Raw genomic sequence first — 18,580 nt, forward strand, 5'->3', positions numbered from 1 at the left:
TATCCAATGTAGAATACATATTGCTGAGTGGCACTTCCACAGGGGTACACTGCACTGGCACTCTCCCTCCTTTCCTCACAGTCACCCAATTCCCTGACTCCTGCCTTCTAGGGGTGTCTGTCTCCCTGTAACTCCTCTCTATCACTGCCTCTGCTTCCCTTATGATCCTCAGTTCATCCAACTGCAGCTCAAGCTCCCTTACACAGTCACTTATGATATGCAATTGGATGCACCTTTTGCAGGTGTAGTCATCAGAAACAGCTGTGCTCTCTCTGATTTCCCACATCCCACAATTGGAGCACTTAACTACCCCAACTGACTCCATTTCCTCCTTTCTTAATATAAATACCTTTCCCACACAAGTAGCTCCTTCTCGCCAAAGTCCCTCGAACCAAAGTCCTAAGACCCCACTCCTTCACTGGGCCACTCATTCACTGCGCCGCTCCCTCCCTTTCTACTCCTTTTATTAGCCCTGATCAATTTACCCCAATTAACTCCTGGCTCCTCCTCCTCTCAACCAATACCAGGCACTGACTCACTGTCTCCTCCGACCCCGAGTCTGACCTTTCTGAGCCCAAGCCCTGGTAAGTCCAGCTATTTATTATACTCACCCTCTGATGCTGTCTCTTGGCTCCTCTTCCTCTCACTCCTCTCGTTATGATGTACCAGAAGAAATTCAGTCTGATCATGGCTCACACTTTTCCGGGAAGGCAATCTGTGATTGGGAAGCTGACAACAGTATTTTATGGGTCCACCATATTCCTTATTACCCACAGGCTGCCGGGTTAGTTGAACGAATGAATGGCTTACTGAAGGAACTAATTCGTTTGTTAACACCACTGGGGACCCTGAAGGGGTAGTGCCATGTGCTGCAGCAGGCAGTCAACAATTTGAATTATCGCCCTTTGAAGGGAGGTACACCTTTCCACTGACTTCTTCACGCTTCTGAACTACAGCCTATTCTAGAGGAAAAACAGTCATTGCCCCACATTCCCGAGCTAGAGAATGCCGGACAAAAGGTATGGGTGGCAGCATCAGGTAGTGGCCCTCCTGTAAAAGGAGAAATAGTGACACCTGCCCAGGGTAGCACTCGATGGGTAGCTATTGAGGGACAGGATGATTTAGTCTGTTTAAACACTGAACGCTTACGGTATCGTGAGTGACATGTGTCAGGCTTCTTTGTTCCAGGTTCTCCATTTTACGCTCCTGGTGATCTGGCTTAACAGCTGCTTTGGTACCAGCAATTGGATTTGTAATGTCGAGGACATTCCGAGGGAGTTGCCCATGGGGGACACGGCCTGATGTATCCACTAATATATCTGATATTGTTAAGCATGTTTCAAAATCTGTTCGTGAGCTTCAGTGTCTGGGTATTGTGGCCCACAAGGATAGTTTGAATCCTTTTTCATGGTTAAATGGTATATTTGGGGGATTAGACCACAATATTCTCCGTTGGTTGCTCGCATTATTGTTTATTTTTGTGATTATCATAGTTTTAGTTTCTCTTTTTCGCTCCTTCTGTACTCAAATGCTTAGAACCAACCCCCTCTCCTTGTTTGCTGGTGTGCCTTCCCACTCTTATCCACCTATTACCTCCTACCTGTATGACTGTGCTCCTCCCCTTGCCCCCTCCCCCCCCCCCACACTATTTGTTCGAGCATCTGCCTACAAAATGCCAGAAATGTTGGTCATGTATCTTTTCAATAAAAAGCACTCTGTTGGACCTGCAGAGTTTCTCCAGCATTGGTGTTATTATAATAATAATGGTGTCCTACTAACAGTTAATACTGTTGAAAGCATTGTGGAAATGAATAGATGCAAAATAAAGCATTCCCTGTTGCATCTGGTCACTTGCTGTTTGCAACATTTATGTTTGAAATGATCAAATGATTCTATAACTCAGAACCAGGACATTTTGTGTTTTTACACTGCATTTGATAGTAGCAGAATCAAGGTGATCAGCTGATCTCAGATTATGACCACATCATTCTATTTCACAATGTGCAAGAAAAAACATGGCAGCTCAAGTGACTCCTGTTCACTTTTTACAACCAGTCCTATCTTTGGAGATTCCACCTTCTCTTCATGACTGTATGGGATTCCTTGCACTGAAATAGTCATCTGTATAAACTCTATTGGCCTTTGATCCTGCAAGGATTCGACAGTGTAATCTTGCACACTGTCCTTTAAAGCTGTTGCTAATACTTATTTCAGAGAAGGAAAAAAAATCCAGCATATTTTGGTGATCATTGCCTCAATCACCTTACTAACTACAAGTCAAAACCGCAAAATCGAGGATGATCTTCACTTGTATATTTCTCGTGTGCCACTTCAGAGGAATACAATTAAAACAGTTTACCCTATTTATTGATAATCTGTTTCAGAGGTTGCAATCTCAGAAGAGCTGAACAAATTTGAACAGGAAAATCTGCAGTTGTTGTGATTGAGTGCAACACGCAGAATTACTGTAGAACCCCAGCAGGTCAAGCAGCATCCGTCGGAAGCAAAGGGATATAGCCAGCATTTCAGACTCGGGCTCCAAATATTGGCTATATCTCTTTGCTTCCTATGGACACTGCATGACCTGCTGGGGTTCTTCAGCACTTTTGTGTGTTATATCTGCTGAATCAAAGTTCATGTACCAACTTTGCATTACAAAATTTGAGATTAAATCTTTCATCGGTCTAGATACTTGCAATTGTCCTTGATACTTCATGCAAAGTATATCTTTGTATACTTGACTTGTAACTTTAACAATGATTTGACATGTGACTTTAACAATGACCTGACATAATTGCAAGTTGCCTTTGTTTCAGAGGTATTGATGTGGTTAGAAACAAAATTAAAATGTTTGCCCAGCAGAAAGTTACGCTACCAAAAAGTCGTCACAAGATTATCATCCTAGATGAAGCAGACAGGTGAGTGGCTGTTCAAATATATTGTCAGTGTACAAATTGACTGAGAGTACAGAAAATAAATAATGTAGTACAGTAATAATGAGCAAAGTAAGAGTCTTTAAATGAATCTCTGAATTAGTCCGTTGTTCAGGAACCTGATGGTTCAGGGGTTGCAGCTATTCCTGAACCTGCAGGTACAACTCTGGAGCATCTGTAAGTCTTTTCTGATAACAACAGCAAGAACAGCTTGTCCTGGGTGGTGTGGAACCTTGATGATTGCTGCTGCTCTCTAACAGCAACATTATATGTAGATTTTCAGGATGATGGGGAGAGTTTTACCTGGGATGTACTGGGGTGTGTCTCCTACCTTTGGCAGGGCATTTCGCTCCAAGGTATTGGTGCTCCCGTACCCTCAGGCCATGATGCAACCTAAAAGCAAGCTTTCCACTGCACACTTGTAGAAGTTTTCAAAGGATTCCAATGACAGGTCGATCCTCCGCAAACTCCTGAGGAAGTAGAGGAGATGATGTGCTTTCTTCACGAGGCATTAGTATGATGACTTCCTTTGTTTCAGATGTGATAGAGCCAGGGGGATGAAAGGAGAGGAGGTGGCATTGCTTGTCAGGGAAAATATCACAGCTGTGCTCAGGCAGGACAGACAAGAGGCTACTGAGTCGAAATGGGTGGAGCTGAGGAACAGGAAAGGTATGACCACACTCGTGGGATTGTATTATAGACCACCCAATCGTCAATAAGAATTTGTGGAGCAAATCTGTAGAAAACTTTCCTGAACAGCTGCAGAAAACATAAGGTTGTGATAGTAGGAGATTTTAACTTTTCACATATTGGCTGAGACTTCCATACTGTAAATGGGCTGGATGGCTTGGAGTTTGTTAAATGTATTCAGGGAAGTTTTCTAATCAATGTATAGAGATATCAACTAGAGAAAGTGCAATACTGAATCTTCTATTGGGGAATGAGACAGGATACGCAGCAGAAGTATGTGTAAGGGAACATTTTGGGTCATAATGCAATTAGTTTTTAACTTAGTTATGGAGAAGGATAGGACTAGGTCTCAGATTGAGATTTAAAATCAGAGAAGGGCAAATTTTGAGGAAATGAAAGATTTTAAAAGCATGGTTTGGGATATATTTTCTGGCAAGGATGTGCTCGGTAAGTGGAAGACCTTCAAAGGTGAAATTTTGAGAATATATGTTCTTGTCAGGATTAAAGGGAATGTTAACAGGCATAGAGAATCTTGGGTTTTGAGGAATATTAGGAATCTGGTTCAAAAGAAGAAAGGTGAATAGCAGGTATAGGCAATGCAGAGTAAATTAGGTACTAGAGGAGTATAAAAAATGTAAGAAAAAAAACTCAAGAAAGAAATCAGGAAGTCATGAGGTTGCTTTGCCAGACAATGTGAAGGAAACCCCTAAGGGTTTCTACAGGTATATTAAGAGCAAAAGGATAGTGAGGGACAGAATTGGTCCCCTTGAAGATCAGAGTGGTCTGCTATATATGATCCCACAAGAAATAGGGGAGATATTTAATGGGCTTTTTGCATCAGTACTCAGGAAACTGGCACAGAGTCAAGGAAAGTAAGGAAAACAAGCATTGAGGTCATAGAACCTATACGGATTAAAGAGGAAGTAGTGCTTGCTGCCTAAAACAAATAAGGGTGGATAAATCCCCAGGGCCTGACAGAATATTCCCTTGGACCTTGATGGAGGCTAGTACTGAAACTGCATGGACTTTGGCAGAAATATTTAAATTGTCCTTAGACATGGGTGGCAGAAAATTGGAGGGTAGATTATATTGTGTTGTTTTTTAAAAAAAAAAGGCTCCAAAAGTAATTTTGGAAATTATAGGCTGGAAATCCTGACATCAATAGTAGGTAAATTATTGGAAGGTGTTCCAGGAGATCGGATATACAAATATTTGAATAGCCATGGGCTGATTAGGGATGGTAAACATGGCTTTGTGCCTTGTCGGTTGTGTTTAACTAATCTGATAGTTTTTCGAGGAGGTTACCCGGAAAATTAGTGGAGGCACAATTAACGTAGTGGTTACCACAACTCTGTTAAGTGCCATCGATCGAGACGGGTCCAAATCCCACACTGTCTGTAAGGAGTTTGTATGTTCTCCCCGTGTCTGCATGAATTTCCTCCGGGGGCTCTGGTTTTCTCCCACTGTTCAAAACGTATGGGGGTTGTCAGTCAATTGGATATAATTGGGCAGTACAGCTAATGGGCTGAAATTGCCTGTTACCATGCTGTATGCATAAACATATTTTTTTAAAGTTGATGAAGGAAAGGCTGTGGATGTTGTCTTCATGGACTTTAAAAAGGCCTTTGACAAGGTCCCACATGGCAGGTTAGTCAGGAAAGTTTAGACACTCGGTATTCATTGTGAGGTGGTAAATTGGATTCAACGTTGGCTATAAGGGAGGAGCCATAGAGTAGTGGTGGATGATTGCTTCTCAGACAGGAGGCCTGTGACTAGTGGTGGGCCTCAGGGATTGGTGCTGGGACCGTTGTTGTTTGTCATTTATGTCAATGATCTGGATGATAATGTGGTAAATTGGATCAGCAAGTTTACAGATGACACAAAGATTGGAAGGGTTGTGGACAGCAAAAAGGTTTTCAAAGCTTGCAGAGTGATCTGGACTAATTGGAAAAATGGGCTGTAAAATGGCAGATGGAACTTAATGCAGACAATTGTGAGGTGTTGCATTTTGAAAGGATAAACCAAGGTAGGACATGTATGGTAAATGGTAGGGTACTAAGGAGTGTGGTAGAAAAGAGGGATCTGGTATACAATTTCCTGAAAGTGGCGTCATAGGTAGATAGGGTTGTAAAGAGAGTTATTGTCATATTGGCCTTCATAAATCAAAGTATTGAGTATAGGAGTTGGGATGGTAAGACATTGATGAGGCCAAATTTGGAGTATTGGGTACAGTTTTGGTCATCTAACTACAGGAGAGATATTAATAAGATTGAAAGAGTGTAGAGAAGATTTACAGGGATCTTGCCTGGACTTCAAGAACTAAGTTAAAGGCAAAGTTAACCTTTAGGTTAGGATGTTTTTCCCTGAATTGTAGAAGAATAAGGGGATTTTTGATAGAGGGATTTAAAAGTGAGGGGGATAGAGTAAATGTAGGTAGGCTTTTTCTACTGAGGGTAGGTGAAATCCAAGGCATAGGATATGGGTTAAGGGTGAAATAGGGAATGTTTAGGGGGAACATCTTCACACAGAGAGTGGTGGGAGTGTGGATCGAGCTGCCAGCTGAAGTGATGAATGTGGGCTCAATTTAAGGTAAATTTGAGCAGGTACATGGATGGGAGTGATATGGAGGGCTATTGACTGTGTGCAGGCCAGTGGGACTGGGCAGAAAAATAGATCGGCACAAACCAGAAGAGCAAAGGGCTTGTTTCTGTGCTGGTTCTATGGGTCCAGGAAAGGTTCCCTGAGATAGTGACACCTAGGATTTATAATATGCTCACCCTCTCCACCTCTAATTCTTCAATGATTACTGAATTGTACACCTTTTTAAAGTCCACAATCCATCCAAATGCATGCATATTTTCTCCCTCAGAATATTCTCTGGTATCTTCGTGACCAAAGATGTAAGTTCAAAGTTCTGATTTATTGTCAGAGTACATACATGACATCACATACAACCCTGAGATTCTTTTTCCTGTGGGCCAGGCAGAATTTCTATTTATTGGTAGTGCAAAAAACTGTACTTGAGTAAAGATACAAAAGAGAAATCTAAACAAAGAAAGAAACAAACTGCAACACAGAAAGTAAATATTCAGTAATAAATAAAGTGAAAAGAATGAGTTCTTAAATGAGTCTCTGATTGAGTTTGTTATTTAGAATCTGATGGTGGAGGTCTTGTGTCCTCTTTCCTGATCATAAGATAAAGGAACAGAAGTGGGCCATTCAGCCCATCGAGTCTGCTCTGAAAATCCGCCTTAAGCTAAACTGTTCTCACATTTAGTTCCAAATTCTGGCCTTTTCCCCATACCCCTTGATACCTTGACTAATTGGATACCTATCAATCTCGATTCTACCAATCCACGCCCCTCTGGCTAAAGCAATTTCTTCTCATCTCTGTTTTAAATGGGTACCTTCTAACTATAGGACTGTGCCCTTTGTCTTGGATTCACTGACCAAAGGAAACATCTTATTTATATCTACTCTGTCCAATCCTTTCAGTATTCAAAATGTTTCTGGAGATTCCCTCTCATTATTCTGTACTCCAATGAATACAGTCCAAGAACTGCTAAACATATGTTAGCCCTTGTATTCCAGGAATCATCCTGGTAAATCTTCTCTGTACTCTCCAACAATATTACATCCCTTCTAAGATAACGAGCCCAAAACTGCACACAGAACTCCAAATAAGCTCTCACCAGTGCCCCATAGAGCCTCATCAACCCCTCCTTACTCTCATATACTGTTCCTCTTGAAATGAGTACTAACATAGCATTTGCTTTCTTTACTGCCAATCCAACTTGGTGGTTAACCTTTAGGTTATCCTGCACGAGGACCCCCAAGTCCCTTTGCATTTCTGAACTTTGAAATTTCATCTCATCCAAATAATAATCTCCCTGTTTATTTTCTTTTCCAAAATGTACAGCCACACATTTCTCAACATTTTATCCCATCTGCCATTTGTTTGTTCACTCCCCTCAGCTGTCCAAGTCTCTGCAACCTTTCAGTTTCTTCAACACTTCCTACTCCACCACCTATCTTGGTGTCATCTGCAAACTTAGTCACAAAACCATTCACTCCATAATCTAAATCATCAATACACATTGTAAAAAGAAGATCCCTGCAGAACACCACTAGTAACCAGCAACCAACCAGAACAGGGTCCCTTTATTCCCATCCTTTGTTTCCTGCCTATCAGCCAAAGCTGTACCCAATCTCTTTTCTGTCATTCCATGGGCTCTCATCTTATTAAGCAGCCTCTTATGTGGCACCTTATCGAAAGCCTTTTGAAAATCTAAATACACAACATCCACAGCCTCTCCCTTGTCCACCAAACTTGAGATTTCCTCAAAAAATTCCAACAGGTTGGTCAGGCAGGATCTTCCCTTCATGAAACCATCTCTTTTGAGTTCTGGAAAATCAATTTCCAAAGCCACCTCCATTAGAACCCATGGGTGCACCTCATCCAGTCCAGGAGACTTATCTACCTTCAGTCCATTCATCTTACTAAGCAATATCTCTCTAGTAATCTTGACTTACTTAATTCTATTCCCTGAGATCTCTTACTATCAGGTATATGGCAAAGTATTTATTCTACCAAAATATTTGTTACCCATTATAATCTCTCCAGCATCATTTTCAATCAGTCCTATATCTACCCGTATCTCTCTTTTACTATTTATATATTTTTAAAAACTCATATATTCTTTTGTTTGTTATTTGTCAACTTCCTTTCATAATTTATCTTTTTCTTTCCTAATTACTTTCTTTGTCTCTTTCTATAAGTTTTTAAAAGTTTCCCAGTCCTCTGTTTTTCCACTAATTTTTGCTTCCTTGGATGAGCTCCCTTTTGCTTTTCTTTTAGCCCTAACCTCTCTTGTTAGCCACATTTGAGCCATTTTTCCATTTATAATTTTTTTCCTGGCATATATCTATCCTGCACTTTCTTTATTTCTTGTAGAAATATCATTCAATTCTGCTCTGCCATCCCTACATCTAGCTTACTTTTCTAGTCAGCTTGGGGCCAGTTCCTCAGTCTGTAATTCCCTACTGAAACATTGATAAACCTGATATCAGCTTTTCCTTTTCAAATTTGAGATGGAACTCTATGTGACACAATATGTTTTTGGGAGATAAATTGAGGCAAGGTTTGTCAGTGTAGGTCACATACAAACACTTTAAAACAGATCTTAGTTAAAATACTGGAGCTCTGCTAATGCTAGACATGTCAGGGCCTCAGAGCCTTTGGAAATGTTTTGGAAAGTGCCCAAGAGACTTCACAAATGGATTGTTGTTTACAAAAATGCAACCGATGAAAGAGCTTGTTGGAGCCGCAGACAGACTGGAGGGGAACTTGCTGTTTTAAGAGGGTCATGTAGTTTTGCAAGCAAAGAGTAAAACAGACTTCCTCTGTGTGAGAGAGAGTCTCAGAGATCAAATCTACAGTTTTACAGTCAGCAGCAGCAACTGGAACTGGAACAGGACAAGCTGGCAAGCTTGTGGAAAACCCCATTTGGAAGACAGGTTGTGAATGCTTAGTTCAGCCTGGTCAAAGTCCTTGTAGTTCATGTAAGAGGAGAGAACTGGCTGTCTAATGTTTCACTTGGAATAATTACCTGCGCCAGAGACATGACCACTTCGACTGTCCCTGGTTGGTTGTCTCCACCAACAGTATCCAAAACAGTATACCTGTTAAGCCACACCTTATGGAAATTAGAGGTCTTTCTCTGCCTCCCTAACAATTTTGTATTTTCAGTATCATTTAAAACCTCACATAAGTAAGCAGAAATAAACATTCAGTAGTGGCTTCAGAAAGTAAAGTCCTTCTCTCATGTTGTGGGAGAAAATATGCTAAAGGATCAAATTGAGCAACTTTATACATGTCCAGGTTTGTTAGTTTGTGGCTTTCTACCGGAGGCCAGTAACCTGCAGTAGCTAGGGTCACTAATAGGGCAGTTACTGCAAAAACTACCTGTTGTTATGGTGCATTCCTCTGTCTGTTATGTGTTCATAATTTATGTTGAAACCACTGTTGAATTGTTTGTTGGTGGTAGATCTCTTTCATGTGAAACATTAGATCTCGTGCCTCATTTGCCCATGCGTGTATGCTCAAGGTTACGTGGTATAAGTTAAAGCACATAATTTTCCTGATTCCTAACTGCCATTCCTTCCTCAAAATACAGATTAACTGATCATTTGTCTCATTTAGCTAATGGGATCAAACTGTACATAATTACTTCTTAAAATAAGTGACTTCTCTACAGAGGAAATAAAAATCTTGTATGCTTTGGGAGGTTTGGAAGGCATGCCAAAGAGCTATTAAGAATTTAAAGTCAACCCTATCTTTTTATTTCTGTTCAGGTCCAAAGTATGCACTTCCACACTTAGCTAAAACCAGAACTCCACATTTACAATTGCTACTGTCTGGTTACTTTATTGCACAACCATTATTGACAGCAATGTAAATGTATTTTGAATGAAGAATGCATCAGCTCGTTTAAGTCACTGATATTTTATTTGCCAGTCATGTCATTGGATGCTGAATCCTCGAGGTACTTGTATAATTATTATTGCAGATAGGCAAGAACTGAATATAAGATGAGAAGAATATTATGTCATAATAAGTTTTCTATATAATTTGCAGTATGACAGATGGAGCCCAGCAAGCCCTAAGAAGGACAATGGAGATTTACTCTAAAACTACACGCTTTGCACTGGCATGCAATGCTTCAGATAAAATTATCGGTAGGTTTATGCTAATCAGATTATCTCTTTCTGAATGCATCTCCAGGAGGCCTTAAATTGACTATCGCTGTGTTTCTGGAAACATTGCCCATAAATTTTACGGACAGAATTTCATTTGGTTTCAATCAAGGTCTTTGAAAAGTTTAATCTGGTCTTTGAAAAACAATGTTATATCCTTGCCAGTTCATATAATTCAAAAAGAATTCAAAAAAGGCAGTCAGGAAGCCATATGCAGTGAAATGGTTAAGAAGGTAAGAGCTTGAAGAACATGTGCTGTTCTGGGTTGTGGAATAGAACAACCCAGAACTATGCAGCAATGGATGGGGAAAATTTTGTCCTAATCTGCCATTGCCACATCTTGAGGATTGAATTAGATTCTCACCTGTCTTTACCTATGGATGATTGTTTTGATTTTATTGCGTGAACATGGAGAAGTATTTCCAGCAGTGAGAAAGTCTAGCACCAGAGGGCATAGCCTTAGAATAAAAGGACGTCCCTTTAAAACAAAGATGAGAATTTTTTTCATTTTGAGGATGGGGATTGCGTGGAGTTTGTAACCACAGTTGGCTCAGGAGGCTGTCATTGGATATATATAAAGTTAGTAAGTTCTTGATTAGAAAGGGTTTCAAAAGTTATGGGGAGAAGGCAGAAAAATAGGGTAGAGAGAAAAGAATTCATCAGCCATGATTTGAATGGCAGAGCAGACTCTATTGAGATGAATGGCCTAAATCTGCTCCTACGTCTTATGGTCCTTATGATTTGGTAGTTTCAAGTAATTGCTTCTAATATGGTAATGACAAAGCTGATGTTAATAGGGTGGTAAATTAACCATCTCGAGATCCTATAATTTATTCAGCTGTGTCATTTGGCTTATTTTTAGCCGCTCACCATTTCCTGACCTGGATACTCTCCATTACAAGGTGAATCAGTCATGCACTTGAACTCCTAGAATATACAAAATGGATCCTTGCCAGGATCAATTGCATCAAGTGGATTTGCCAGGATGGCTGTGAACTTAAAGGATTTTTTTAATATGCTGAGAAGAGCGAAAGAGAACCTGTAACTGTTGCTGTATAATTAAACAATTAAAAAACTTATTATTTTCCATTTAAAATGTGTAACATGCTAATACTGTGACACATTTTATATTTAGCACTCATTTGAATGTAGTTAATTATGTATATTCTATGTGCTGGAGGTAAATCATTAGTCAAATGCAGTGATAGATGTGCTTTAGCTGATTCCCTTAAAAGTTCTGTTTTGTTTGTTTGCATTTTATTCTGTTTCATTGTGATTGTTAACTTTATAAAATGAAACATTTAACAAAGAATACTAGAGTAATTGCAAAGAATGCTGGTTGATGAGATATACCACATAGAGGCTCATTTCAGTGTTTTAGTGACAAAAAATTATGGCCAATTCCCTAATGCCACTGGCTAATAAAGCAAACAACCAGAATGAAACTACTCTGTTCTGTAGTATATTTGGAAAATATGCCCCTTCCCCTTTTTCAGAGAAAAGTCAATACATCAGTTTATAATTGTATCTATAATAATAGTATGACATCAAGCTTATTTTATCTTTTCATTGTATGCACAGAGCCTATCCAGTCTCGCTGTGCTGTTCTACGGTATACAAAGCTGACTGATGCTCAAGTCCTTGCACGATTGATGCAGGTGGTTGAGAAGGAGAATGTCCAATATACAGATGATGGATTAGAAGCCATAATCTTCACAGCACAAGGAGACATGAGACAGGTAAAAACATAGCAGCGTATAACACTCGAATGAGGATAATGCTTATTAGATCTTGTACAGTAAAATCCCTGGTATCTGGCACCTACAGAGATTGCAGATGCCGGATATGCAAATTTTCCGGTTGCGTGAGAAACACTCTTGCATTGCCTAACTAATACACCTGAATTAAGAATAAACAGTTTAAAAGAGTGCAAAATGTAATTTGAAAACCATCAGTATTGTAGTTCTTTATGTAAATTTCACTTTAATCAGGTAATTCCTGTAACTTACAAAATTTAAATTAGAACCCAGGTTGCTGGTGTTGCACTAAACGTGCCACTATCATAATTAATCCCCTTCCTCCCAAGTTAACTGATAAAGCCTTCTTAATAACAAAGATAAAGACTCTTACTAGGCAGGAATAGGGAGGCACATTAGAAGAGTCACCCCAGCGGTGAGCGGCATCAGCCAGTTCTTCATCCTGGGCGACACCATTTTATTCAAACACAACTTTATTCAAATAGCTGCTGCGGGCAGGACACAACCGGAGCGCTCCGCTGGCTGAACATTTGATCCATCTTCGTCCGAGATCATTTACTTTTACAATTTTAAACTTTAGTTTATTTTTTTATTTGTTCTAATCATTTTTATTTATTCTCTCAAAAACTCCTGGTTACTTGGAGCTGCCAGTTCCTTTACCAGTTGAATTGGGACTTGTATAGATTGCAATACAATTTTTTTTATGCAGAGTGGTATAAAATATACATCAAAGAAATTATTTTTTCAATCAACATGGTGTACATCAGCATGTACTGTGCTATCTGTTTATAAAAAGAATCTACACCCCTAATTGCTAACACCTTATCAGAACTGGGAAATTTGGGCACTAAATTTCATTGCATTTATTTTGCTTTCTTTCCTCTTCTCATTAAGGAATGAAGATTTCAATTTCTGTACCTGCCTGGTGCAGTGATTGGCACCACAGAGCTTTGTTTTCAATCTTGTACAATGAATGTAGCTGTCACACCATCTGACATTCTAACTTGGTGCTGAAATGGTTAATTTATGAACAGATATAACCCAACTTTGTTTATGTAGATTTCTTTCACATCAAAAGGAAGGCTAGATCTGAGTTTTCCCAAGCCTTCTGAATATAAATTGTAATGTAGATATTGCATGTTGTGTTAAATCATTTTTCAATCTTAACAGGCTTTGAACAACTTGCAGTCAACACATTCAGGATTTGAGTTTGTGAACAGTAACAATGTTTTCAAGGTAAGTTGCTCAGATTCTTGTGAAAAGAAAGCATTGGATTTGCACAGCATCTCTCACATCCTTTGAGCTTGTGTTTAAAAGTGCATCTGAGTAAATAAGAAAAAGCCACTTTGCCCCTGAGGATATGCAGGTCTAGTTAATCAAATCTAGTTGACTCTGCTCTTCCATTAATATGATTGTTTTTGACCTGAATGCAATGTCAACTCCTAATTTGTGCCTTCATGCAGTGAGATTGCTTGTTAAGAACCTATCTGCCTCTACCTTGAAGTATTCTGTTTCTACTGTCCTGTGTGGAAGAGTTTCAAAGATTCCTAATCTTTGAGAGAAAAAATATTTGACTTTAAAGGTGTTTTAAACCCTTAGCTTTAAATTATTACCTGCTGTTTTAGATTAGCACTAGGAGCATAAAATTCCTTGTGTAACTTTGAGCCAACTCTACCATTCAGTATGATCGGGCTAATACTGTTATCTCTATACAGCATTACCCTCTTTTTCTCAAATTTCTTGATGCCTATTTGTGATAGTACAGATCTATCACCAATGTACATAGTGTATATAGTTACTGTATCTAGACTGTGCTTACAGCGATTTGCTGAGAGCTAAGCCACGGCTATTGTCTGGGTGACAAGATCACCATCCTCAACCGATGGTCAGAACACTTCCAATCTCTTTTCAGTGCCAACCGCTCAGTCCAAGATTCCGCCCTGCTCCAGCTCCCTCAACAGCCCCTAAGGCTAGAGCTGGATGAGGTCCTCACCCAGGATGAGACATATAAGGCAATCGAACAACTGAAAAGTGGCAAAGCAGCAGGTATGGATGGAATCCCCCCCAGAGGTCTGGAAGGCTGGCGGCAAAACTCTGCATGTCAAACTGCATGAGTTTTTCAAGCTTTGTTGGGACCAAGGAAAACTGCCTCAGGACCTTCGTGATGCCATCATCATCACCCTGTACAAAAACAAAGGCGAGAAATCAGACTGCTCAAACTACAGGGGAATCACGCTGCTCTCCATTGCAGGCAAAATCTTCGCTAGGATTCTCCTAAATAGAATAATACCTAGTGTCACCGAGAATATTCTCCCAGAATCACAGTGTGGCTTTCGCGCAAACAGAGGAACTACTGACATGGTCTTTGCCCTCAGACAGCTCCAAGAAAAGTGCAGAGAACAAAACAAAGGACTCTACATCACCTTTGTTGACCTCACCAAAGCCTTCGACACCGTGAGCAGGAAAGGGCTTTGGCAAATACTAGAGCGCCTCGGATACCCCCCACAGTTCCTCAACATGGTTATCCAACTGCACAAAAACCAACAAGGTCGGGTCAGGTACAGCAATGAGCTCTCTGAACCCTTCTCCATTAACAATGGCGTGAAGCAAGGCTGTGTTCTCGCACCAAACCTCTTTTCAATCTTCTTCAGCATGATGCTGAAACAAACCATGAAAGACCTCAACAATGAAGACGCTGTTTACATCCGGTACCGCACGGATGGCAGTCTCTTCAATCTGAGGCGCCTGCTAGCTCACACCAAGACACAAGAGAAACTTGTCCGTGAACTACTCTTTGCAGACGATGCCGCTTTAGTTGCCCATTCAGAGCCAGCTCTTCAGCGCTTGATGTCGTGTTTTGCGGAAACTGCCAAAATGTTTGGCCTGGAAGTCAGCCTGAAGAAAACGGAGGTCCTCCATCAGCCAGCTCCCCACCATGACTACCAGCCCCCCCACATCTCCATCGGGCACACAAAACTCAAAACGGTCAACCAGTTTACCTATCTTGGCTGCACCATTTCATCAGATGCAAGGATCGACAACGAGATAGACAACAGACTCGCCAAGGCAAAAAGCGCCATTGGAAGACTACACAAAAGAGTCTGGAAAAACAACCAACTGAAAAACCTCACAAAGATAAGCGTATACAGAGCCGTTGTCATACCCAAACTCCTGTTCGGCTCCGAATCATGGGTCCTCTACCGGCATCACCTACGGCTCCTAGAACGCTTCCACCAGTGTTGTCTCCACTCCATTTTCAACATTCATTGGAGCGCTTTCATCCCTAACGTCGAAGTACTCGAGATGGCAGAGGTCGACAGCATCGAGTCCACGCTACTGAAGATCCACCTGCGCTGGGTGGGTCACGTCTCCAGAATGAAGGACCATTGCCTTCCCAAGATCGTGTTATATGGCGAGCTCTCCACTGGCCACCGTGACAGAGGTGCACCAAAGAAGAGGTACAAGGACTGCCTAAAGAAATCTCTTGGTGCCTGCCACATTGACCATCGCCAGTGGGCTGATATCGCCTCAAACCGTGCATCTTGGCGCCTCACAGTTCGGCGGGCAGCAACCTCCTTTGAAGAAGACTGCAGAGCCCACCTCACTGACAAAAGGCAAAGGAGGAAAAACCCAACATCCAACCCCAAGCAACCAATTTTCCCCTGCAACCGCTGCAACCGTGTCTGCCTGTCCCGCATTGGACTTGTCAGCCACAAACGAGCCTGCAGCTGACGTGGACATTTACCCCCTCCATAAATCTTCGTCCGTGAAGCCAAGCCAAAGAAGAAAGGGTTGTGTCCCTAGCCAGGTCGGATCATTCCGGACTGGTCGGCCACCTGTGAAGAGCTCCTGTCTTCTGCTAATAAAAGCCTTGGTTTGGATCAACAAGTCTTTGATTCTTTCGATGAGCTCTACACTATTATGTTCAGAAATATATCCATCTCCTTAACGTATTCCGTCACATGGCCTCTGTAGTAAAGAATCTATTGGGCTCACCACCTGTGTGGAGAGTTTTCTCCTCATCTCTGTTCTAAAGTTCTTGCCCTGTACCCTGAGACTAAGTTATGGACCTGTTCTATCTGGCAAAATGCTGTATGTTTCAAATGGATTTTACCCCATTTTTCTAAACTCTAGAATATGCAGGTCTGGTTGATCAAAATGTTCGTCGTTCAACAGTCCTGCTCTACCAGGAATCAATCTGCTTGACTATCGTATAACTAATACATGCTGCACACAATCCAGGTGTGATCTCACGAAGGCCTTGCATAGTTGTAATAAGACCTCCTTGCTTCTACTCAAAACTTTCACTTAAGTTAACATACCATTTGTCGCCCTAACCTCCATGCTTTCTGTTAGTGACTGGACTAACAGAGATACTCAGGTTACTTTGTGCATAAACATATCCTCAACTACCACCATTTAAATGCTACCATTTGGGGTGGCATGGTTAGTGTAGCAGTCAGCACAACGCTAGCCAGTGGGGTTTGAATTTGGTGCTCTCTGTAAGGAGTTTGTATGTTTTCCCTGTGTCTGTCTGGGTTTTCTCCGGGTGATCCAGTTTCCTCCCATCTTTCAAAATGTACTGGAGGTATAGTAAATTGGGCTGAAAGAACCTCTTGCCATGCTGTATGCCTAAATTTAAATTTAAATAATATGCTATCCCATACACTATCAATAACACCAAAAGGCTGGAGTTACTGGATGACAGCATAAGACTTGGACCATGCTCCTGTTCTGCCCTGATCCCAGGACTCGTTCTGAGGGAGAGATTTGGCTTAACTGTCTTTATTAGGGGATTCCAAGGGGTAGAGTCACAGGGAAGGCAGGCCAGCCATAAATCAGAAGCAGAATTTATTGTCATGAACAAGTCATGAAATGTGTTTTGCGACAGTATCACAGTTGTACATGCATTTTATACCATCTTACGACATCACTGTGAGGAAAAATAAATAATATTAATGCCAATAGTGCACGAGAAATAAGGCAGTGTCTTTGGGTTCATAAAACTATTGATTATCCAGGAATCTGATGGCTGCAGGGAAGAAGCTGTCCCTGTGCTGCTGAGTGCTCGTCTTTAGGCTCCTGTACCTTTGTCCTGATTATAGTAAATTGAAGAGGGCATGGCCTGGGTGGTGGTGGGGTCTTTGAGGATAAAGGCTGCATTTTTAAAACACCTCCTCATGTAGATGTCCTTGATGGAGTGAAGTCTGGTGCTTGTGATGTCACAGGCTGAGTTAACAAACCTCTGCAGTTTATTCTTGAGAGTTGGTGCCTCCATACCAGGCAGTGATGCAACTGGTCAGAATACTCTCCATGGTACACCTGTAGAAGTTTACAAGAGTCTCTGGTGACATGCCGAATCTCCTCAAATGCCTAATAAATATAGCCACTGGTGGGCCTTCTTTGTGGTTGCATCAATGTGGAGGCTCCAGGACAGATCCTCGGAGATATTGATACCCAGGAATGTGAAGATCTTGACCCTCTCCACTACTGAGCCTTCGAGGACTGGGTCACGTTCCCGACTTCCTCCTGAAGTCCACAATCATCTCTTTGTTTTTGCTAATGTTGGGTGCAAGGTTGTTGTTACACCATTCAACGAGCTGATCTGTCTCCCACCTGTACGCTTCCTCATTGCCGTTTGTGATTCTGCCAACAACTGTGGTGTCGTCGGCAAACTTGTAGATGGTATTGGAATTGTGCCTGGCCACACAGTTGTGGGTGTATAGTGAGTAGAGCAGTGGGCTAAGCATGTATCCTTGGAGTGTGCCTGTATTGAAAATCAGTGAGGAGGAGACATTTTCAATTCATACTGACTGGTCTTTCAATAAGAAAGTCAAGGTTCCAGTTGCAGCTTCTTGACCAGCACTGAGTGAATAATGGTATTGAAGGCTGAGCTGTGGTCTATGAAGAGCAGCTGTATGTATGAATGAATTATTGTTTTTGAGGTGATTCAGAGCTGAGTAGAGAGCCAGCGATATTGTATCCACTGTGGAGCGATTGTGATGATAGGCGAACTGTATTGGGTCAATATCTTTGCTTAGGTACATGTTAATTCTGGCCATGACCATCCTCTCAAAGCATTTAATCACTGTAGAAGTTAGTGCTACTGGGCGGTAGTTGTTGAGGCCACTCACCCTGCTCATCTTGGGTACTGGAATGATTGATGCCCTTTTGAAGCAGGTTGAGACCTCTGACTGTTGTAATGAGAGATTGGAAATGTCCATGAACACATCGGATAGTTCACACATGTCAAACTCAGGCCTGCGGGCCAAATTTGGCCCGTGATATAATTATATTTGGCCCGCAGGATCATATCAAATATGTATTAGAGCTGGCCCGCTGGCCACCGCGCCAGTATAGCGCATGCACAGCTAATACTTCAAATCCCAGAATGCTTTGCAAATGTGTTGGCACTGGCCCGTCAGCCCGTTAATCACCCCCACC

The 18,580-nt window shown here is 41.4% G+C and overlaps 1 protein-coding gene and 1 long non-coding RNA gene across 10 annotated transcripts in view; one reads left to right on the forward strand and one right to left on the reverse strand.

Moving 5' to 3' along the window:
• Positions 1-1,237, reverse strand: part of LOC138736085 (uncharacterized) — a 46,197-nt gene extending 44,960 nt beyond the window's left edge. The window contains exons 1-2 of the long non-coding RNA XR_011340083.1: positions 1,150-1,237; positions 612-715 (exon numbers count right to left, since the gene is read on the reverse strand). This is a non-coding gene — a long non-coding RNA (uncharacterized lncRNA). The remainder of the gene's footprint in view (positions 1-611; positions 716-1,149) is intronic.
• The window catches only part of rfc2 (replication factor C (activator 1) 2), a 79,671-nt gene that overhangs the window by 53,178 nt on the left and 7,913 nt on the right, over positions 1-18,580 (forward strand). For all 9 annotated transcript variants that reach the window (XM_069884970.1, XM_069884967.1, XM_069884966.1 and 6 more), the window contains 4 exons: positions 2,817-2,918; positions 10,261-10,361; positions 11,961-12,118; positions 13,307-13,372. In XM_069884970.1, coding sequence (XP_069741071.1) covers positions 2,817-2,918; positions 10,261-10,361; positions 11,961-12,118; positions 13,307-13,372 — 427 coding nt within the window. The remainder of the gene's footprint in view (positions 1-2,816; positions 2,919-10,260; positions 10,362-11,960; positions 12,119-13,306; positions 13,373-18,580) is intronic.

Source organism: Narcine bancroftii, chromosome 6 (assembly GCF_036971445.1).
Source record: "Narcine bancroftii isolate sNarBan1 chromosome 6, sNarBan1.hap1, whole genome shotgun sequence".
NCBI lineage: Eukaryota > Metazoa > Chordata > Chondrichthyes > Torpediniformes > Narcinidae > Narcine > Narcine bancroftii.